Below are 24215 nucleotides of genomic sequence, written 5' to 3' on the forward strand. Positions count from 1 at the left end.
GCCTCCACATCATTTTCCTCTTCATACATGTCGACACAGTCGTACCGACACACAGCACACACACAGGGAATGCTCTGATAGAGGACAGGACCCCACTAGCCCTTTGGGGAGACAGAGGGAGAGTATGCCAGCACACACCAGAGCGCTATATATATGTTGGGATAACACCAAACAGAGTGTTTTTCCCTTTATAGCTGCTGTGTATATTATACTGCGCCTAATTAGTGCCCCCCCCCCCTCTTGTTTTACCCTTTTCTGTAGTGCAGGACTGCAGGGGAGAGTCAGGGAGACATCCTTCCAGCGGAGCTGTGAGGGAAAATGGCGCCAGTGTGCTGAGGAGATAGGCTCCGCCCCCTTCTCGGCGGACTTTTCTCCCGCTTTTTTTCGGAATCTGGCAGGGGTTAATATACATCCATATAGCCCTGGGGGTTATATGTGATGTAATTTAGCCAGCCAAGGTGTTTATATTGCTGCTCAGGGCACCCCCCCCCAGCGCCCTGCACCCATCAGTGACCGGAGTGTGTGGTGCATGAGGAGCAATGGCGCACAGCTGCAGTGCTGTGCGCTACCTTGGTGAAGACTGATGTCTTCTGCCGCCGATTTTCCGGACCTCTTCTTGCTTCTGGCTCTGTAAGGGGGCCGGCGGCGCGGCTCTGGGACCGGACTCCGAGGCTGGGCCTGTGTTCGGTCCCTCTGGAGCTAATGGTGTCCAGTAGCCTAAGAAGCCCAAGCTGGCTGCAAGCAGGCAGGTTCGCTTCTTCTCCCCTTAGTCCCTCGATGCAGTGAGCCTGTTGCCAGCAGGTCTCACTGAAAATAAAAAACCTAAAACTAACTTTTCCTAAGAAGCTCAGGAGAGCCTCCTAGATTGCACCCAGCTCGGTCGGGCACAAAAATCTAACTAACTGAGGCTTGGAGGAGGGTCATAGGGGGAGGAGCCAGTGCACACCAGGTAGTCCTAAAGCTTTTCTTTTTGTGCCCAGTCTCCTGCGGAGCCGCTATTCCCCATGGTCCTTACGGAGTTCCCAGCATCCACTAGGACGTCAGAGAAAAATAGGCTTTCCAGGCCTTTCCTGGAATCCGCATCCGCAGTCCACTGGCGTAGCCACAAGCCCCTACGTGCTGACACTGCCATGGCAGTAGTGCGCTCGTTGAGCAATTCAATATCCTTTATAGCCTCCACCATAAAGTTAGCAGAATCCTGTATATGCTGTAGGAGTAAAATAATCCCCCCCCCCCATCCCCTGGACGAGGAATCTAACCCGTCAATTAGATTACCAGACCATTTTGCAATGGCCCTAGTGATCCATGCTCAAGCTATCGTGGGTCTTTATAGAGTGGTCTCAATTTTGCGGTCGCAGCAAAATTGCTCAGTTTTGCGGTCTTCAAGGAAGCTGCCTCAGGAACTGGTAAAACAATCTTAAGTGAAACTGACATGTCCACTATCGGCGGGTTTTCCCATTTGTTTCTGTCATCCTGAGGAAACGGGAAGGATGTAATCAACCGTTTTGGAATCTGAAACTTCCTCTCAGGATTAACCCAAGTTGCTTCAAAAAGGGAATTTAATTCCTTGGAAGCAGGAAAAGTAGCAGAGGATTTCTTTTTTACATTAAAAAAGGATTCCTCCTCGTCCTCTGACACCTTGTCAGGAATATGCAAAACCACTCTTATAGTTTCAATAAGGGCCTGTATTCCCTGTGCTAAAGCTGCATCTCCCCCCCCCCCCCCCCCCCACCGAGTCCACCTCCCCCTCCTCTGGGTCTGATGCATCATCATCGGTATCAGCCTGCATGATTTGGGCCAGAGTACGCTTCTGTGGACAAATAGCAGGGGTCTGAGACGCCGGAATGACCACTGAATCTCTATTCATCAGGTCATCTACAGATTACCTTAACTATTGCGTCTCCTTCTCATTTTGGGATAATTTATGTGGAATATTTGAAATCATCCCTTTTAATGAATCTAACCATACTGGTTCAGATCCACTAGCCTGAGAATGTGTACTGTCCTGAGTACACTGTAATGATCCCCCCCTGATTGAGAAAAGCACTCTGCTGTGCATGATACACAATCCTTTCACATAATGCAAAAGAGCACCCACTCTGTGTGGAATAGGTTAAAAGCAGTTAATCCACACAGAGCCCTTCTAGGGAGACACAGAGAAATGGAGCCAGCCACACAGCGCCCCTATAGCTAAGATATAGACCTAGCTGTGTCGCCAACTAAAAAAACCCTTAATAGGGTTTAGTATACCAAATTATTGCTCCCGCCCTCCTTTGCTATGACCCCTTGGTACCACTGAGGTGCTTCGGAGTCTGCGTGGAGGAGCTGCACCGTCCAGTCAGGCTGCCTGTGTAAGCTTGCAGAAAGGAAATGGCGCTGGTGAGCCGCTGGATCTGCTCATAGTGAAGACCCCACCCCCTTAATGGCTCGCGGCCTTCCCGCTTTTATACTGGCTGAGGTACCTTAAATCAAAAGGGTTACAGTGGGTTAGAACCCCTTTAAACAGTGCCAGTCGTGGGTAATAAGCATGGCTTCAGCCGCCCCTCACAGCGGTCACTGCAGTGTCCCTGAAGCCGGAGCGCAGCGTGCATGCAGCGCTGCGCTCTACCCTCATGCCGCCATTACAGCCGGCGACACGCTAACTGGGACGCCGGCCATCTACTCACCACTCTGCAGTCTTCTGGCTCTGTTAGGGGTGGTGGCGTGCTGCGGGTCTGTACGCTCGCCATGGTGGGGCTTACGAATAGGACCCTCAAGAGCTCAGTGTCCTGTCAGCGGGGAACGGGACCATTAACCCTAGGGAGGTTGGGCCGTTTCCACCCCCCCCCCCCCCCCCCCCAAGTCCCACGAAGCAGGCAGTCTGGTGCCAGCCAGAGCTGCCTGAAAATAATAAAAAAGAAAATAAATGCAGAAAACTCTTCAGGAGTTTGCCAATGGTGACCGCTTCCTCCGGGCACATTTTCTAAACTGAGTCTGGTAGGAGGGGCATAGAGGGAGGAGCCAGTGCACACTATTGATTTCTTAAAGTGTCCAAGGCTTCTAGTAGACCAGTCTATACCCCATGGTACTAATGTGGACCCCAGTATCCTCTAGGACGTAAGAGAAATTTATAAAAGAGAAACAAAAAGAATAAAAAAAATGTTAAAGAAAGAAAGACATGATGGAGATGCAGAGAGTGACTGAGAAAGAGGGAGGAATGTTACCAGGGAAATGGGCTAATGTGAGGAACAGAGAAAGCTGTATACTGTATATAGGGGGTCATTCCGAGTTGTTCGCTCTGTATTTTTTTCTCGCAACGGAGCGATTAGTCGCTAATGCGCAAGCGCAATGTCCGCAGTGCGACTGCGCCAAGTAAATTTGCTATGCAGTTAGGTATTTTACTCACGGCATTACAAAGTTTTTTCTTCGTTCTGGTGATCGTAATGTGATTGACAGGAAGTGGGTGTTTCTGGGCGGAAACAGGCCGTTTTATGGGTGTGTGCGAAAAAACGCTACCGTTTCTGGGAAAAACGCGGGAGTGGCTGGAGAAATGGGGGAGTGTCTGGGCGAACGCTGGGTGTGTTTGTGACGTCAAACCAGGAACGACAAACACTGAACTGATCGCAGATGCCGAGTAAGTGTGGAGCTACTCAGAAACTGCTAAGAAGGGTCTATTCGCTATTTTGCTAATCTTTCGTTTGCAATTTTGATAAGCTAAGATTCACTCCCAGTAGGCGGCGGCTTAGCGTGTGCAAAGCTGCTAAAAGCAGCTCGCGAGCGAACAACTCGGAATGAGGGCCATAGTACAAAACAAAGGACTACAACTAAAACAATAAAGGTATCAAAAGTACAAAAGGCAGGACTACAACTAAAACAGTGAAGATATCAAAAGACAAATGCAATAATAAAAAGTGTTTTTGCATGTTCTCATAAGCTTAATGTCAGTTTAACGAAATTCAGCATTAAATCAGAATTTTACACATAAACCCGTGACATTTATATTTTCCTAAAAACCATAATTTTCTCCCCCTCTTCCTCTAAGATAAAATTCTACCACGGTGATTTGGCCACTAAGGGCTGGATTCAATTAGCCACGGTTAATTAACGTGGGCTAATTGTTCCCCTGGGGCAATTCAATTAGAGCCCGCTTTCAGACTGCAGTTAACGCAGATTTCTGTTATAGGCCCCGAGATACCGTTCATATCTTTGAGTGTGGAGGCTCCAGCGATGAACGATGCGCGGCCCCGCGCTCGTTCATCGCTGGTCCCCCGTCGGCTGTACATGCAGGCCAATATGGACGATCTCGTCCATATTTGCCTGCACTTCAATGCAGCCGGGTGATGGGGGGAGTAAAGAAACTTCACTTCCCCCGTCACTGCCCCTCCGCCGCCGGGTCGCCCGTATCCGCCGTCGGGCAGTTCGACGGCGGATCGGCCAATGTGTAGGGCCCATTAGAGTTTGAGAAGGCTTGAACAGAAATCCGTGTTAAATACCCTGATCGCAGGTGCAGTAAGCCTGTTAACACATAGGTCCAGGAACCCTTTAATAGCTCAAGTTTTGATGATTTTTTAAAAATAATTAACAGGTGATTTTAGTCTGCTTTCCTGGGTCAGTAATTATCTTGCCTGTTCCCACACACACAAATCCTGAAAACATGAGCTGCTTGTGTGCACATGAGGGCCATATTTGGGAAACAAACAATGCAGGTGTACAGTAATTGTGTGGCTTGCACGCAACTCTGAATAAGATGTCACATTCAACTGCGCAGAGATAATATGATCTGCAAGAGGAGCTTTATAGAGTGACAGAAGAATGAAATGAACAAGAATAACACCTGTGTGCCTGCACTGACACAAGGGCTGTGGCAGAAATAAATTATGTTAAATAAGAAAAAGAGAGTAAAAACAAAGCAAGCTAAATAAAATATATTTGGCCCAGTCGCACAGGATGAAATTAAACTGAGAAAAGAAAGTGAAATTGCTAATATGTTGTACATGGTAAACAGTATATTGAAATATAACTTTTATAAGATCAAATTTAATATGACAATTGTTACTAAAAAAGTGAAAAGGTTTTAAAATAGAATGTGTAAAAAAACTAAGATTTTAATTACCTACCGGTAAATCCTTTTCTCGTAGTCCATAAGGGATATTGGGGAGACTTAGGGGTATATTCAATTGAAGTCGAAAGCTGCCGTCTGTCAAAAAGACGTCAGTTTTTTACTTTTTAAGGTTGAATCATGATTTGACCTATTAAATCAAACCCCAAATTTTTCGACAAGTCGAGGAATTCAACTTGTCGAAAAGCACGTTGATCAGCAGAATAGCTGCCAATCCACGTGCTTGTGTCGAAAACGGGGACAAAACCGACAGATTTTGGCCCCCTTTTCGACCATCTCAGTCCGACATAAAAAAATGTCGGACTGAGATGTGGGACCCAGAGGAGGAGAGGGGAAGGATCCGCAGGGAGACGGGGGACAGCCGCCGGCAGACAGGGGCAATCAGCGCTACAGTACAGCGCTGCAGCAGGATGTCTCACAGCCGCGCCGCCTACGGCAGCGTCCACCCGGCTCCAGCAAGTGAGGTCACGCTTGCTGGAGCCGGGTGGACACCGCCGTGAGGTCGGGCGGCTGTGTGACATCCTCCTGCACCGCTACTGTAGCGCTGATCTTCTCCGTCTGCCCGCGGCTGTCCCCGCTGGTCTCCCTGCTGCTCCCCCCCTCCCCTCCTCTGGGTCCCTCATCTCAATTCGACTTTTTAAAAGTCGAATTCAGATGAAATTGAATAGGGGTTGTCGGATCCATTCCTACAAAGGCATGTCGGAATGGATCCGACCCTAATCGAATATACCCCTTAGTACAATGGGGTATAGACGGTGTTCAAAGGAGCCGATGCACTTTAAATTTCTTCAGTGGATGTGCTGGCTCCTCCCCTCTATGCCCCCTCCCACAGGCAGTTATACTGTAGGTAAAACAGTGCCCGAAGGAGAAAGGACATATATGAGAGAAGGAACATAACAACAATGAGTGGTGAGATTTATACACCAGCACACCACTAACATACAACAACCAGCAACGGCTGGTAACAACAACAGCAACAGCTGAACAGGTAACCATATAAAAGAGAACCTGCAGAAAAGTCAACGCACTGACGCGGGTGCCCAATATCCTTTATGGACTACGAAAAAAAGGATTAATGGTAGGTAATTAAAATCCTATTTTCTCTAGCATCCATAAGGGATATTGGGGAGACTTAGTACGATGGGGGTGACCCAAAGCTTCCAGAATGGGTGGGAACGTGCGGAGACTTCTGCAGCACCACCTGCCCAAACTGGGTATCCTCTTTGGCCAGGGTATCAAATTTGTAGAACTTCAAAAAGTTTTCTTCCCCGACCAGGTAGTGGCTCGGTGTATAGTTGCAAGGCCGAGACTTCACGGGCAGCTGCCCTGGAAGAGCCCACCGATCTTGTAGAGTGGGCCTTCAGAGACTTAGGAACAGGTAAGGCTGTCGACACATAGGCCTGTTGGATAGTAAGCCTAAGCCAACGAGCAATGGACTACTTTGAAGCAGGGCGACCCTTTTTCTGCGCATCATAGAGCACAAACAAGGAATCCGTCTTTCTGATCCGAGCCGTTCACTTGACGTATTTGGGCAGTACGGATGGTGTAATGGTTAGCATTACTGCCTCACAGCACTGAGGTCATGGGTTCGATTCCCACCATGGCCCTTACTGTGCAGAGTTTGTATATTCTCCCTGTTCTTGCGTGGGTTTTCTCCGGTACTCCGGTTTCCTCCCACAATCCAAAAATATAATGGTAGGTTAATTGGATTCCAACAAAAAATTAACCCTAGCGTGAATGTGTCTGTGTGTACATGTGATAGGGAATAAAGATTGTGAGCTCCACTGGGGCAGGGACTGATGTGAATGGGCAAATATTCTCTCTGTAAAGTGCTGCGGAATATGTGTGCGCTATATAAGTAACTGGTAATAAATAAATAAACATACATATGTCTTCAAGGCTCGCACAGCATCCAATGCGTCCGGAGGAACAGAAGTGCCAGAACTGGACGGAACTACCAGTGGAACGCAGAGACAACCTTCGGCAGGAACTGTTGACGAATCCTGAGCTCCGCTCTGTCTTCATAAAAGACCAAGTAAGGGCTTTTACACGATAAAGCTCCTAACTCTGAGACAAGACTAGCAAAAGCCAGGGCCAGTAACATCACTGTCTTCCACAAGTAACATCTACCGTCGTCATAGGTTCAAACCAGGAGGACTGTAGAAATTCCAACACAATATTCAAATCCCAGGGTGCCGTGGGCGGCACAAAAGGAGGTTAAATGTGAAGTACACCTTGCAAAAAAGTCTGAACTTCTGGCAAGACTGCTAATTTCTTCTGGAACAAAATTGATAGGGCTGAAATCTGGACTTTAATGGAACCCAGACATAAGCCCTTATCCACACCATCCTGCAGTAAATGGAGGAAAGGTTGAAAGTGGAACTCCGCAGGCGGATACATGCGTTCCTCGCACCAAGAGACATATCTCCTCCAGATATGATGATAGTGTTTTGACGTCACAGGTTTCCTGGCCTAAAACATGGTAGCAATAACCTTTTTGGAAAGGCCCTTGTGAGCTAGGATGTTCCGCCCAACTTCCATGCTCTCAAACGAAGCTGCCGTAAGTCCGGGTAGACAAAACGGTCCTTGTTGAAGAAGATCTCTTCTCAGTGGCAGAGGCCATTGGTCTTCTATGGACATATCCAGAAGATGTGTGTACCACATCCTCCGATGCCAATCTAGGGCAATCAGAATTGCCTGGACTCTTTGACTCCTGATTCGCTTGAGCACCCTTGAGAGCAACGGAATCGGAGGAAACAGGTAGACCAGCCGGTAATGCCAAGGCGACGTCAGTGCATCCACTGCCCTCACCTGAGGGTCCCTGGTTCATGATCAATACCAAGGAAGCTTCCTGTTGAGCCGAGAAGCCATCATGTCTATCTGTGGGCAGCCCCACCGGTCGATGATCTGATGAAACACCTGATGATGAATCCCCCACTCTCCTAGGTGGAGATCGTGATGACTCAGGAAGTCTGCTTCCTAGTTGTCCACTCACGGAATGAAGATTGCGGACAATGCTCTTGCATTTCTTCCTGCCCAGAGGAGTATTTTTGACACCTCTCGCATGCAGGACCTGCTTTTTGTCCCGCCTTGTCGATTGATGTACGCCACTGCAACTTACTTGGATCGCATGATCCCTGAGTAGAGGAGAGGCCTGAAACAGAGCATTGTAGCTAGCCCGATGTTCCAGAATGTTGATCGGAAGGAGGGTCTTGTGGGTTGACCACCTGCCCTGGAATTGAGCCCCTTGGGTGACAGCTCCCCGTCCCCTCAGACTCCCATCTGTCGTGAGGAGGATCCAATCCTGAATCCCGAAACTCCGGCCTTCCAGGAGATTGGAAGAGTGCAGCCACTACAGGAAGGAAAGCCTGGCCTGAGGTGGCAGCCGTATCATCCGGTGCATCTGAAGATGTGATCCGGACCACTTGCTCAGGAGATCCAATTGAAATGTTCTGGCATGGAACATCCTATATTGGATCGCCTCATATGAGGCAACCATCTTCCCCAACAATCTTATGCAAAGATGGATGGAAATTCGAGCAGATCGGAGAACCATGCGGACCATCTCCTGAAGTGTTTCTCACCTTGTGCTCTGGGAGGAATACCTTTTGGGCCACAGTATCCAGTAACATCCCCAGGAACAGGAGTCGCTGAGTTGGCTCTAGGTGGGACTTGTGCAAATTGAGAATCCACCCCTGGTGTGACAGAAGTTGGATAGTGTGGTCGATATGGAGCAATAACAGCTCCCTGGATCTCGCTTTTATCAAGAGATCATCCAGGTAAGGGACAACACTGACTCCCTGGACCCAGAGCTGGAACATCATTTCCGCCATTACCTTTGTGAACACCCTCGGAGCTGTGGACAGGCTGAAGGGTAGCACCTGGAACTGGTAGTAATCTTCCAATAGGGCAAACCTCAGATAAGCCTGATGAGGTGGCCAAATCGGAATATGAAGATATGCATCCTTGATATCCAGGGAGACATGAATTCCTGTTCTTCCAGGCCCGCAATCACTGCTCTAAAGGATTCCATTTTGATCTTGAAAACCTTTAGGTAAGGGTTCAAAGACTTTAGATTCAAAATGGGCCTTACCAAACCGTCCGGCTTCAGTACCACAAACAGGTTGGAGTAATAACCCTTTCCTCATTGTTGTATTGGTAATGGAACAATGACGTGGGACTGGACCAACTTCTGGAAGGCCTGTTGTAATGTAACTCGCGTATCCTCCAAAGCTGGTAAGCTTGATTTGAAAAATCATTGGGGAGGAGCACCACGAACTCCAGCTTGTAGCCCTGAGACATGAGGTCCTTGAACCCTCCCAGACGCGGCTGAAGTGACGCTGTCGAGCCCCCACCTCGAGATCACCTTGCGGTGGGTGGACACCGTCATACTGAGGACTTAGTGGAAGCATAACTGGTGCTCTGTTCCTGATATTCGGTGGTTGCAGGTCTTCTTGTCTTACCTCTGGTGCCTCTAGCCGCATTAGAGGCACCTCTGGCCCTAGATCGAAATCTGTTAAACCGAAAGGACTAAACAGATGGCCCCGGTTATGGAATGCCTAGCCGACGGGGCCCCAGAGGGGAGAAATGTGGATTTCCCCGCAGTAACCTTGGAAATCCACGTATCCAATTCAACCCTGAAGAGCCATTCCCCAGTAAAGGGGAGAGATTCCACACTGCGTTTGGACTCTGCGTCCGCTATCCATTGACACACCCACAAGGCCATACGCGCCGACACTGCCATGGCAGAAGTCCTAGCATTAATATTACCCATCTGCTTGAGCGAATCACACAGGACGCGTGCAGTGTCCTGAATATGCTTCAGGAAAGTCACTATAATGACCAGAGGCATATCCCCAGAGAGGCCCTCCTGAATTTGAGTAGCCCATGTATGAATGGCATGGGTCGTCCAGCAACCCGCTATGACCGGCCTTTGCGATACACCTGTTGTTGTGTAGATAGACTTTAGTGTTGTCTCTATTTTTCTGTCCCCAGGGTCCTTTATGGTAAAGGAGCCTGGGACCAGCAGCACTGCCTTTTTAGACAGTCGAGAGACTGATACGTCAACCCCCGGGGGTTCTTCCCAGAATTTCCTACCTTCATGAGCAAATGGGAAAGTGTGCAAAAATCTTTTATACACTTGGTATTTTTTGTCTGGATTTTTCCAGGCTAACTTAAACAGGTCATCTAACTCTGCAGAATCAGGGAAAGTGACATTAGGCATGTTTTGTATAAAGAAAAATGACGGTTGTGACGCAGCGTCCTCTAGAGGGAGCTTTAACACGTCCCATATAGCCAGAATGAGGGGCTCAATACCCTGAGCAGCTCTGAAGTAGCTCCACCCCCCACAATGGCGTCGGAGCTACAGAGTTTTTTATACTGGCAATGTCTCCTAAAGTGCTTAAAAACATCACACAAGTGCTAGTTTAAGCCACCGCTAGCCAGTTTACACAGGGGGCTATAGCGGGTCCCCCCAGGAGGGTCCCATATGACTCTCCTGCATGTCAGCCGCAGCTTTAGTGGGGCTCCCGGTTTATACTCACCACGGTAGTCACCTTCAGGCTAGTGTTAGGGGTGTGCTGCGAATTGCGACAGCTAAGGTGCAGTGCCCCGCTGAACAAACAACCTCTCAGGATGGTGGTCCTGCAGAAGGGAAGCGGCTCTGACACCTCGCAAGGCTGGTGACCGTCTTCCCCCTAACCAGCGGTGCAAGTGGGCGGGTACGGGTGGGTACGGCGTACCCTTAAGAATTTAGCCGTGGGTACGTAACTCACCACCGACAGGCCGCCGCTCCACGCCGCTCCCTCCGCTGCTCACCGCCGCTGCTGCATGGGGAGGAGAGGCAGCGTTCGCCTCTCCTGCACTTCAGTGTCTTCCTTCAATTTAGCGCCGGCCCGTGAGCCAATCAGAGCTCGCGGACCAGCAGCCAAGTCTGCCGGACCGCAAGCTTTGATTGGCTCATGGATCGGCGCTGAATTGAAGGAAGACACCCGCACCGCCGCTGGAGACTGAGAGGCAGGAGAGGCGTAGGCTGCGCTCTCCTCCCCTCATTCATACACACACTCATACACACACAGGACAGCAGCAGCGGTGAGCAGCAGGAGAAGGGGGGGGGGGCATGTACACCTAACACTAGGGGCATATCTGGCACTGGGGGGACATGTGTATCTGGCACTGGCGGCATATCTGGCACTGGGAGGGGGCATGTGTGTCTGGCACTGGGGGCATATCTGGCACTGCGGGTACATGTGTATCTGGCACTGCGGGGACATGTGTATCTGGCACTGGGGGCATATCTGGCACTGGGAGACATGTGTATCTGGCACTGGGGGCATATCTGGCACTGGAGGACATGTGTATCTGGCACTGGGGGCATATCTGGCACTGGGGGACATGTGTATCTGGCACTGGGGGCATATCTGGCACTGGGGGACATGTGTATCTGGCACTGGGGGCCTATCTGGCACTGGGGGGACATGTGTATCTGGCACTGGGGGCATATCTGACACTGAAGGCATATCTTGCACTGGGGGGACATGTGTATCTGGCACTGTGGGCATATCTGACACTGAAGGCATATCTTGCACGGGGGGACATGTGTATCTGGCACTGGGGGCATATCTGGCACTGGGGGGACATGTGTATATGGCACTGGGGGCATATCTGGCACTGCGGGGACATGTGTATCTGGCACTGGGGCATATCTGGCACTGGGGGGACATGTATATCTGGCACTGAGGGGACATGTGTATCTGGGACTGTGTCCATATCTGGCACTGCGGGGACATGTGTATCTGGCACTGGGGGCATATCTGACACTGCGGGCATATCTGGCACTGGGGGGACATGTGTATCTGGCACTGGGGGCATATCTGGCACTGTGGCGGCATTTCTGTATCTGGCACTGAGGGGGCAATGTATATCTGACACAGTGGGGGCATTTGTGTATCTGGCACTGTGAGGCAATGTATATCTGGCACTCTGGGGGCATTTGTGTATCTGGCCCTGTGGGGCAATGTGTATCTGGCACTGTGAGGCAATGTATATCTGGCACTCTGGGGCATTTGTATATCTGGCACTGTGGGGCAATGTGTATCTGGCACTGTTAGGCAATGTATATCTGGCACTCTGGGGGCATTTGTGTATCTGGCACAGTGAGGCAATGTGTATCTGGCACTGTGGGGCAATGTATATCTGGCACTGTGGGGCAATGTATATCTGGCACTGTGGGGCAATGTATATCTGGCACTGTGGGGCAACGTGTACCTGGCACTGTGGGGCAACGTGTATCTGGCACTTTTGGGGTCATATGTGTATCTGGCCCTCCCCCCATATGTGTATCACGTCCTCATTTTCATTGGCCACACCCCATGTGGCATTTGGCCACACCCATTTTTTTTGGGCGCACGCACATTTGGCGCGCGCACACAGTACCTAGAAGACATTTCTTCTACTTGTACCACTGCCCCTAACTCACACGGTGCAAGTATGCTGTTGCCAAACAGCGGGGGTAATTCCAAGTTGATCGCAGCAGGAATTTTTTTTAGCAGTTGGGCAAAACCATGGCCCTCATTCCGAGTTGTTCGCTCGCAAGGCGATTTTAGCAGAGTTACACACGCTAAGCCGCCGCCTACTGGGAGTGAATCTTAGCTTCTTAAAATTGCGAACGATGTATTCGCAATATTGCGATTACAAACTACTTAGCAGTTTCAGAGTAGCTTCAGACTTACTCGGCATCTGCGATCAGTTCAGTGCTTGTCGTTCCTGGTTTGACGTCACAAACACACCCAGCGTTCGCACAGACACTCCCCCGTTTCTCCAGCCACTCCCGCGTTTTTTCCGGAAACGGTAGCGTTTTTATCCACACGCCTATAAAACGCCGTGTTTCCGCCCAGTAACACCCATTTCCTGTCAATCACACTACGATCGCCGGAGCGAAGAAAAAGCCGTGAGTAAAAATACTATCTTCATAGCAAAATTACTTGGCGCAGTCGCAGTGCGAACATTGCGCATGCGTACTAAGCAGAAAAACGCTGCGATGCGAAGATTATTTCCGAGCGAACGACTCGGAATGAGGGCCCATGTGCACTGCAGGGGGGGCAGATATAACATTTGCAGAGAGAGTTAGATTTGGGTGGGTTATTTTGTTTCTGTGCTGGGTAAATACTGGCTGCTTTATTTTTACACTGCAATTTAGATTGCAGATTGAACACACCACACACCAAATCTAACTCTCTCTGCACATGTTATATCTGCCTCCCCTGCAGTGCACATGGTTTTGCCCAACTGCTAACAAAGTTCCTGCTGCGATCAACTCAGAATTACCCCCAGCATACCAAAAATAACAAAGATTTTAAATAAACTGAAGAAAACTCTCTGGAGCTGCAGAGATGTGCATCCTCTCCTGAGGGCTCTTTTTTCTAAACTGCCTGTGGGAGGGAGCATAGAGGGGAGGAGCCAGCACACCCAGTTGAAGAAATTTAAAGTGAACTGGCTCCTTTGGACCGCGTCTATACCCCATCGTACTAAGTCTCCCCAATATCCCTTATGGATGCTAGAGAAATACATAATACACAGCATACTTTGAGTACACTTTTCTAACTTTTTTCACACTATTTTTAAACCTATTTTTGCTTTTTTTAATAACAATTTCATATTAAATTTGATACCATAAAAGTTATATTTCAATATACTGTTTACCACGTGCAGCACATTAGAAATTTTGCTTTCTTCTCCCAATTTTCTTAAAAACAAAGCAACTCAACAACCCATAAAGAAAGCCTCAGATGACTCACTTTTGCTCTCATGCGCTGCGACTGACATCTGGGAGATATACAGGGAAGCACTGCCGAGAGCATCTGCCTGACCTATTGAGTCCCTAAATAGGAAGAATGGTGTATATATATTGTGTTATACTTCACCCCAACAAACACTGAATGATATCTTAACATCAATTGTTTACATTACCACTAGTTGTTTTCTTTATTATGAATGCACAACGAAGGCCGGGATCTGCTTCTTCAGACGCAGGTTCCCTGGCCCTATTTTATTCAAGACACCTCCTGTGGCTATAGCAAACTGAATAATAGGAATTTAATACCTACCGGTAATTCCTTTTCTCGTAGTCCGTAGTGGATACTGGGGATCTGTACCATAGGGTATAGATCGGGTCCACTGGAGCCTGGCACTTTAAAACCTTTAGTGTGTGTATGTGTGTGCTGGCTCCTCCCCTCTATGCTCCTCCTACCAGACAGTCTAGGAAAACTGTGCCCAAGGCGATGGACATAACACGAGAGAAGGAATAAATAAAACAGCAGTGTAGCAACAAGCCAACACACAAACATAACCAACCCAACTAGGATAGCACAGCTATTCCAACAACATAAAGGTTCTGCAATGGTGGAACAACCAAATACTTACTCAAGTAAGCAGGAATCGAAGCACTGAGGCGGGCGCCCAGTATCCACTACAGACTACGACAAAAGGAATTACCGGTAGGTATTAAATTCCTATTTTCTGTAACTTCCTAGTGGACACTGGGGAAATGTAGTTTAGCACCATGGGGAAGTCTCAAAGCTCCCAAACGGGTGGGAGGGTGCTGAGACCCCTGTAAAACCGCCTGACCAAACTGAAGGTCATCCTTGGCCAAGGGGTCAAACCGATAGAATTTCACAAAAGTGTTCGAACAAGACCAAGTAGCAGCTTGGCACAACTATAAGGCCGAGATACCCCGGGCAGCTGCCCAGGAAGAGCCCACCGACCTCGTGGAGTGGGCCTGAACAGACATCGGCAAAGGCAGAGCCGCCGAAGTATAGGCCTGTTGAATGTTCAACCTGAGCCAACGAGCAATGGATTGCTTGGAAGCTGGATGACCAATCTTTGTGGTATCATAAAGGACAAACAGCGAATCAGATTTCCGATGATGAGCCATCCCCTTGATATAGAGCCCTCATTACATCCAACGACTCTGGCCCAACGGAAGCGTCAGACAACACCGGAACCACCATGGGTTGATTGACATGAAAAGCTGATACCACTTTTGGCAAAAACTGAGGCTGGGACGGCCCTGTCTTCACGAAAAACCAAATAAGGGCTCTTACAGCATAAGGCCCCCAACTCAGAGACACGTCTTGCAGACGCCAATGCTAATAGCATCACCGTTTTCCAGGTAAGAAATTTGAACTCCACCCTATGTAAGGGTTCAGAACAGTCCGATTGAAGAAAGGACAGAACCACATTGAGATCCCACGGAGCCGTGGGAGGTACGAAGGGCGGTTGCATATGAAGAACTCCTTTTAGGAAAGTTTGTACTTCCGGCAACATGGCAAGTTGTTTCTGAAAGAAAATAGAGAGCGCTGAAATCTGGACTTTGATGGAGCCTAAATGTAGGCCCACTTGTCGGAAAAGTAGAAAACGACCAATTCTAAATTCCATGGGAGATATCTTTCTACTTTCACACCAGGAAACATACTTTTTCCACATACGATGATAATGTTTTGACGTCACCATCTTCCTGGTTTGGACGATGGTGGAAATAACCCGTGAGGGAAGACTTTTTTTTGCTATAATCTCCCTCTCAAATTCCAAGCCGTCAAGCATAGCCGCTGTAACTCTGGAGAGACGAACAGACCTTGCTGAAGAAGATCAATTCGGAGCAGTAGAGGCCAGGCATCTTCAGAGCCATGGTTAGGAGGTCCGAGTACCATGTCCGTCGAGGCCAATCTGGGGCAATTAGAATTGCTTCTAAAGGTGGGTAAACACTAATAGATATATCTGCAGATCAATTGATCTGCAGATATATCTATGGACGGATCGAGCAGTGTGTTCAGCATACACACTGCTCGATCCGTCGGGGACTGACGTCATGAACTGGGCGGGCGTGTACACACGCCCGCCCAGTTCAGCTGTCAATCACCGCCGGCCGCCGCAGCATGTGTACGGGCGGTCGGCCGACCGCCCCGTACACACACAGCGACGCACCAATATATCGGTAGATATATTGGCCGTCGGCTGTGCTGCGCGGCCGACGCGATACGTCTGTGAACGACGGAGTTCACAGACGTATCGGCCGTACACACTGGCCGACGGACCCGCGATATATCGGCCGTTCAAGAGAACGACCGATATATCGACCAGTGTGTACGGGCCTTTAGTCTTTTAAGAACCCTTGGGATAAGCGGTAGAGGAGAGAACAGGTACACAAACTGGTACGTCCAAGGCGTCATCAGAGCGTCCACTGCTACAGCCTGCGGATCCCTCATTCTGGAATAGTAATGGCATAGCTTATTGTTGAGACGAGAAGCCATGAGGTCTATCTGCGGACAGCCCCACCAGTGAATTTACTGTTGAAACACCTGGGGATGTAGGCCCCATTCCCCCGGATGGAGGTCGTGACTGCTGAAGAAGTCCGCTTCCCATTTATCCACTTTGGAAATGAATTTGGCTGAGATGGCCCTTGCGTTGGCCTCCGCCCAGACGAGGATTTTTGACACTTCTCGCATCGGTGATCTGCTTCTTGTTCCCCCTTGTCGGTTTATGTACGTCACAGCTGTGGCGTTGTCCGTTGAACCTGGATCGCCTAATCCCTCAGGAGATGGGAAGCTTGCAGAAGGGCATTTTAAATTGCACTGAGTTCCAGGACATTTATTACTAATGTGCAGCAGTATTATGTGTGTCATTATGTGTATAGGGGCATTAATAACGTGCGGCATATGTGTAAGGGACATTGGGGGTCATTCCAAGTTGATCGCTAGCTGCCGTTGTTCACAGCGCAGCGATCAGGCTAAAAATTGGCATTTCTGCTCACGTGCGACATACTTTCACAAAAGCCGATGCAGTTTTACACAAGGTTTAGCGATGCTTTTCAGTCGCACTGCTGGCCGCAGAGTGATTGACAGGAAATGGGTGTTTCTGGGTGGTAACTGACCGTTTTCGGGGAGTGTGTGTAAAAACGCAGGCGTGCCAGATAAAAACGCAGGAGTGGCTGGAAAAACGTAGGCGTGGCTGGCCGAACGCAGGGCGTGTTTGTGACGTCAAAACAGGAACTAAATAGTCTGAAGTGATCGCAAGCTAGGAGTAGGTCTCGAGCTACTCTGAAACTGCACAATCTTTTTTTGTAGCAGCGCTGCGATCCTTTCGTTCGCACTTCTGCTAAGCTAAGATACACTCCCAGGCGGTGGCGGCTTAGCGTTTGCACTGCTGCTAAAAGCAGCTAGCGAGTGAACAACTCGGAATGAGGGCCCTTATGTGTGTCAGTATGTGAATAAGGACATTAATAATGTGTGACATATGTGTAAGGTGCATTATGTGTGTCATTATTTGTATAAGGACATTAATAATGTGCGGCATATGTGTAAGGGACATTATGTGTATAAGGGCATTAATAAAGATTGTCATAATGTGTAAGGTGCTTTATGTTTATAAGCACATTAATAATGTGTGTCATGTGTAAGGGGCATAACTGTGTGGTATTATGTGCATAAATGCATTACCAATGTGTGACATTATGTGTATAAGGTGCTCTACTGTGTGGCGTAATGTATAAAAAGGGCACTACAGGGTGGTCTAATGTGAATAAAGAGCAATATGGTGTGGTGTAATGTGAATAAGGAGCAATTCAGTGTGGTGTAATGTGAATAAGGGGCACTACTGTGAGAAGTAATGTATATAAGGTATAGTGGTACTACTGTGTGATGTAACGTGAATTAAGGACACTATCGCATGATAAAATGTGAATACATTTGTAGTACTGTGTGGCATCATTTGAATTGGGGATACTATTGTGTGGCCATGCCCCTTGCCAGTAAAAACACACCCCTTTTTGGGCTGTGCGCTGAATGTGCACACTATTCCTATTTAAAATATAGGGAGTATGAAACTCAAAATAAGGACTGCTATGGGTGAGGGGTGATGGTGCTGGGAAAGGGGTGCACTGTCAGAGGCGGAACCAGTGTTGGTGCTAGGGGGCACCAGTCAAAATCTTGCCTAGGGCATCATATTGGTTAGGGCCGGCTCTGCTTCCTAATGCATGTCAGTGGCGGATCTAGACTTTACTTCTAGGGGAGGGGGGGGGGGGGGGGGGCGGGGCGGTTTAAGAATTCGGACTCCTCCCCTCTACTCTTAGATCCTCCCACTTAGCGATGCCCCTCCCATTTATTTAAATGATTTACTTATTACCAGTTATTTATGTAGCGCACACATATTCCACAGCACTTTTACAGAAACTATTTGGTGATGATTCACATTAGTCCCTGCCCCAGTGAAGCTAACAATCTGTATTCCCTACGTCATGTACAAACATTTACATTAATAGAACCCCTGGACACACTGGTCTTCCACTGCAGCCCCAACCTCTCCTGCTCTGCGCTGAATCATCAACAAGCGGAAAAACACAATGTGTGCAACAAACATTCCAGAACCGCAACTGTCTACAGTAGCAACCTGACGCTCTCCAGCTGCTGTTACAGTAAGGCGTGGCATGCTGAAACTTGTAGTTCAACAGCAGCAGAGTTCTTGCAGATGACCGAAAACTGCATTAGGATACAATTATGGACTAATTGAAAACAAAAAAAAAAGTCTTTAGCACACAAACTTTTAAGTGTAATCATATTACTGCAATATTGTGGAGCATGTGCTTTCTCCTGCTAGCTAGTGCCTTTTGCTGATGATGGGTTTTCCTTGGCATTCCATGTACACAGCAGCGTAGATACTATTGCTCATTAAATATTAAATTGAGTTGTTTTAAGTACTGAAAACTCTTGCTAAATGCCCACCAAGAGGTACATTTACTAAAGCTTCTAAAACAGAGAATTGGTGATGTTGCCCATAGCAACCAATCACATGCTGTCTATCATTTCTCTATTGCCTTTTACAAAATGATAGACAGCATCTAATTGGTTGCTGTGGGCAACATCACAAATTCTCTGTTTTAGAAACTTTAGTAAATTTACCCCCAAGAATCACCACCCTGCCACGCTAGCCACAATTATATACGCAACAAGCAGTCAAGCATTTCATATAGTACCCTGACCATGTTGGGGGGTTATTAGCTTAAGTTCACACAAAAGCCAAACCTGTGTGATGGCTCTTAATCTTGGTGTCCCTTACTTACACAGGTATATCCTTTTTGTTGCCCTCCCCATATTTAAGCTGCAGAAGAGCATGGCTGAGCATGCAGCACTTACAGCAAGTGGTGTTTATTAGTGGCATAAGATGTTTGTTCGTTGTCACCTAAACACCTAAACCAACTCAGCACCCCTTCCCAAAACACTCACACAATCAGTATGGCAATCACAGCTCTCCGGGGTCCGGACCCGCTCGCAGCTGTGAAAATTGCGCCTGCAAGGAGCACTGTTCACACGAGAGACCCCACTGATAAAGGGGTAGAGTTACAAGCAGCACACATAACCATGTCCACAGACATCTTGAAACAACTGTAATATAGTGCAGCTCACTGGAAAACACCCCCACACAGACCCTAGAGAGCCCCTGGAGTGACATTGAGGAGCGAAGACCAGCACACAGAACACAGCAGCGCAGTGTGTGAAATAATATGTATAACCTGATAAAAGTGCAGAAGCGCTACCGCTGTAATGCTCCCCCTCTGCTATGACCCCCTGGTACTAGTACAGAGTCTGTAACAGCGTGGGTCTGTGAAAGGGGCAGCGTGCAGCAGGAAATGGCGCCTTCCCGTCTTTGGTCCCACTCCGGAAAGCCCCACCCCTTTCAATGGCGTGCGGTCCCTCACAGTATTATACTAGCCATGAGTAAATTTTACACATATAACAGCGCAGACAAGCCCTAAGGGGCAGTGAGCACTGCGTGGCATGAGCCCCGAGACAGTTTTGTCCACAGCAGGCACCGCAGCTCGTGGTCCATGACCGCCACGCGACCTGCCGCCAAACTGCACCGGGGACCCACTAACTGGGACCCCAGTGTAACACACACCGCACCGCAATCTTCAGCATCTGTTAGAGGGTGGCGGCTAGCTGCTGGCCTGGTGTTAGGATCTCCTGTTCTGTACTGCCACGTCGCCATGGCAACCGGGAGGCAAGTGTTAGCGAAGTAACCTGAGCGCAGCTGATACTCCGGTCCGGGTTTTTACTGTGTAGTGGTTACAGGCTCTGTCATACCTCCCAACATGACCCTCTCCAGGAGGGACACAGTGCTCTGCTTCTGGACTTTTCTCTTAATTTATGATTGCCGGCACCTGTTTTGAACAAGTTAATGGATAAGGAAGGTATTTCAGCACAGGTGATAGCAAATCATAAATTAAGAAGGAAGTCCAGAAACAGAGCATTCTGTCCCTCCTGGAGAGGGTCATGTTGGGAGGTATGCTCTGTGCACGGCAGGGAATCCGGCGCTGGTTTTGTGCTCACAGTCTGTGAGGTCTGAGTGGGGCGTGGACAGCACCTGCTATATAAACCATCCTCTCAGGCTAGGCAAATGCTGCTGAATCTTTGTTTGTTAGTCAGTTCCAGAGAGTTAGCTAGTACTGTGTGACTTTGTATTTACTTGTTGCTTACTGCGAATAGGCCTTGGGATTCGGTACTTCATTCTGCCAATCCGGACCTAGCAGTAAGACTGGAGTCAGTTGTTTAACCTGCTGGGGTTCTTTTGCTATTCTGTGAACCCAGCAGGTTTGCGGCTGTACTCTCAGGCCTGCTTGCTTAATCCTCCCTCACTGTGCAGGGCGTCCAGGTGTCAGTTTAGTGGCAGTAAGCTGAACCTGTGCCCTGCAAGTGGGGGTTAGGATTGTGGATACTCTCCTTGTGTCTATATTTCTATCTCTGACCAAGGAGTTTATTCCCACACCCGTTGGTAACCCTTTAGGGTTTTTCCTGTTGGTCTTAGCAACATCATTTTGGGTGCTCCACATGTTAAATCACTACATCTCACTTCATTGTCCGCTCTATTCCATCTGAGCATTCCTGACACTAGGGAGACACCCAATTCCTGAGCCTTTGGGCTTCCCCGTTCATTTTGTGTTTATTAGTTATTCCATCACCTCCTGTGTATGTTGTGTTATACTGTCTGTGAGTTCGTTTTGCCTCGCATCCCTCTCTGTTCATACACCGGTATACTCCTGTTAGCACTGGTGTGCGTAACATATTCAGCAGCCCTACTACTGTTGAAATTTTGTGGGAATATGGAGCATACCCCTCAAAATACTTTGCAGCAGGTGGTCGATCGGGTGCAGGTCCTGACTCGACAATTTAATGAGATGTCCATTAAAATGAACACCCCGCAGGCCGCTAGCGGAGCTCCCGCAGCAGCAGCGGCAAGTTTAGGAGTTAAGGAGCCGAAAGTAAATCTCCCAGATCGTTTTTCTGGAGATCGCTCGCAATTCTTTTGTTTCAAGGAGAGCTGTAAGCTATATTTCAGGCTTAGGCCCCAGTCTTCTGGGTCGGAGATTCAGCGGGTGGGCATGGTGATTTCCTTGCTACAAGGAGACCCACAGGTCTGGGCATATAGGTTGCAGCCTGACTGTCCGTCGCTTAAAAGTGTTGATGCTTTTTTTACTGCACTGGGCATTTTGTATGATGACCCTGACAAGATGGCTTCAGCCGAGGCTCAGATTACGGTCCTAAAGCAAGGGCGACGGCCAGCTGAGGTTTATAGTACGGAGTTTCGGAGGTTGGCTCATGATACCCAGTGGAATGACCCAGCCCTGAGAAACCAGTACCGAAGGGGCCTTTCTGACCAGATAAAGGACCAACTGGTACAATATCCCTCGCCTGATAGCTTAGATCAGCTCATGCAGTTATCCATCCGGGTGGATAGACGGCTGAGAGAGCGTAGGCTTGAAAGGGAGACCGCAGTTTCCTTTTTTCCCAAGGGAACCTCAGACTCTGAGGAATATTCCGAGGAGCCTATGCAGATTGGGGCTACCCGCCTCTCTTCGCGTGAGAAGACGCGGAGGAGACAGCAGGGTTTGTGTTTGTACTGTGAGAATAAAGGTCACGTCGTAGTATCATGCCCAGAAAAGCCGGAAAACTTCAGGGCCTGAGGGTGATGGGAAATATCCTGTCAGGCCAGAAGTCAGATTTTCCCAAAAAGACTTTTCTCATTCCGGTGACTTTGGAGATCCTCGGTCAAACTGTCAAGACTGAGGCCTTTGTTGACAGTGGGGCCGATGGGGTTTTTATGGACCGTCAATTCGCCCTGGAACACTCTGTTCCCTCAGTACCTTTGGCATCAGAGATTGAGATCTGTGGGTTAAATGGGGAACCATTGTCCCAGGGTAAAATTACCTCCTGCACCAGCCAAATTCCTTTGTTTATTGGAGCCACACACTCTGAAAAATTGTCTTTCTATGTGACTGTCTGTTCTTTTGCCCCATTGGTTTTGGGGTTCCCCTGGTTAAGGGCCCATAACCCTCAATTTAACTGGGTCTCTGGGGAGATTCTTAGTTGGGGTACTGATTGTTTCAGGAGTTGCTTGAGCCTTCCAGTCAGGCTCTCGCAGCTAAGTTTGCCAGGATTGCCAGGATGTTATGCAGATTTTGCAGATGTGTTCTCCAAAAAAGTTGCGGAGGTACTACCTCCCCATCGCCCCTATGACTGTGCCATTGATTTGTTGCCGGATGCTAAGCTTCCCAAGAGCAGGTTGTACTCCCTGTCACGTCCTGAGACTCAGGCTATGGCAGAGTACATTCAGGAGAACTTGGCTAAGGGATTTATCAGACCCTCACAGTCCCCAGTTGGGTCGGGGTTCTTCTTCGTGGGTAAAAAGGACGGTTCGTTGCGACCCTGCATCGACTTCAGGGAATTGAACCGTATCACGATTAAAAACTCGTACCCACTGCCTCTCATTTCGGTTTTGTTTGACCAGCTTCGTACTGCCACCATTTTTTCTAAGATTGACCTACGCGGTGCTTACAATCTAATCCGAATAAGAGAGGGGGATGAATGGAAGACTGCCTTTAATACCCACTCAGGGCATTATGAATATTTGGTGATGCCTTTTGGGCTCTCTAATGCCCCGGCAGTCTTCCAGGAATTCATGAACGATGTGCTCAGGGAATATTTGGATAGATTTTTAGTTGTTTATCTAGATGACATCCTAATCTTCTCCCATTCCCTGGAGGAACATCGGAAGCATGTACGCTTAGTCCTTCAGAAACTCAGAGACCACCAGCTTGGGGCGAAGCTGGAGAAGTGCGAATTTGAAGTCCAGCAAATCGCATTTCTAGGGTATATTATCTCCTCAGAAGGTTTCCAAATGGAGGGTTCTAAGGTACAGGCAGTCCTGGATTGGGTGCAGCCCACTAGTTTGAAGGCGCTTCAATGGTTTCTGGGCTTTGCGAATTTTTATAGACGGTTCATCGCTGGATTTTCGTCTATAGTGGCCTCCTTGGTGGCACTCACTAAGAAAGGGGCGGATGTTGCTCACTGGTCTTGTGAGGCCAAAGCGGCCTTTGCCCGTCTCAAAAGGGCATTTGTCTCGACCAAGGTGCTGCGACACCCAGATCCAGAGCGTCCTTTTGTGGTAGAAGTGGATGCCTCTGAGATAGGTATTGGGGCAGTGCTCTCTCAGATGGGGGTGTCTGATAATCGCCTTCATCCCTGTGCTTACTTTTCCCGTAAATTTTCATCTGCCGAGATGAATTATGATGTGGGTAACCGGGAATTGTTGGCTATAAAGGATGCACTCGGGGAGTGGAGACACTGGCTTGAGGGGGCTAAGTTTGTGGTCTCAGTTCTCACCGACCATAAGAATCTGGCATATTTAGAGTCAGCAAAGCGGCTCAATGCCAGGCAAGCACGATGGGCTTTGTTTTTTGCTCGCTTTAATTTTTTGATAACATATCGCCCTGGGTCAAGAAACATCAAGGCTGATGCGCTCTCGCGGAGTTTTGCTCCAGTCCAAGAGACCACCGAGGAGCCATTGCCCATTGTGTCCCCATCATGTATTAAAGTGGGCATTACCCAGGACCTCTTGTCATTAGTTCTTAGAGCACAGGAGCAGGCTCCTCCAGACCTTCCGGTAGGTCTCTTGTTTGTGCCTCCTAGGTTAAGACAGCGAGTGTTCCTGGAATTCCATGCCAAGAGGTTGGCAGGGCATCTGGGTATTGCCAGAACTCAGGAGTTGCTGTCTAGGGCGGTGTGGTGGCCCT

The 24215-nt window shown here is 48.7% G+C and overlaps 1 protein-coding gene across 1 annotated transcript in view; it reads right to left on the reverse strand.

Annotated features, from left to right (window-relative positions):
- FER1L5 (fer-1 like family member 5) overlaps positions 1–24215 on the reverse strand; it is a 926196-nt gene that overhangs the window by 522649 nt on the left and 379332 nt on the right. The window contains exon 17 of the mRNA XM_063929941.1: positions 13894–13976. Within this exon, the coding sequence (XP_063786011.1) occupies positions 13894–13976 (83 nt within the window). The remainder of the gene's footprint in view (positions 1–13893; positions 13977–24215) is intronic.

The sequence above is a fragment of the Pseudophryne corroboree genome, chromosome 6 (genome assembly GCF_028390025.1).
Source record: "Pseudophryne corroboree isolate aPseCor3 chromosome 6, aPseCor3.hap2, whole genome shotgun sequence".
Taxonomy (NCBI): domain Eukaryota; kingdom Metazoa; phylum Chordata; class Amphibia; order Anura; family Myobatrachidae; genus Pseudophryne; species Pseudophryne corroboree.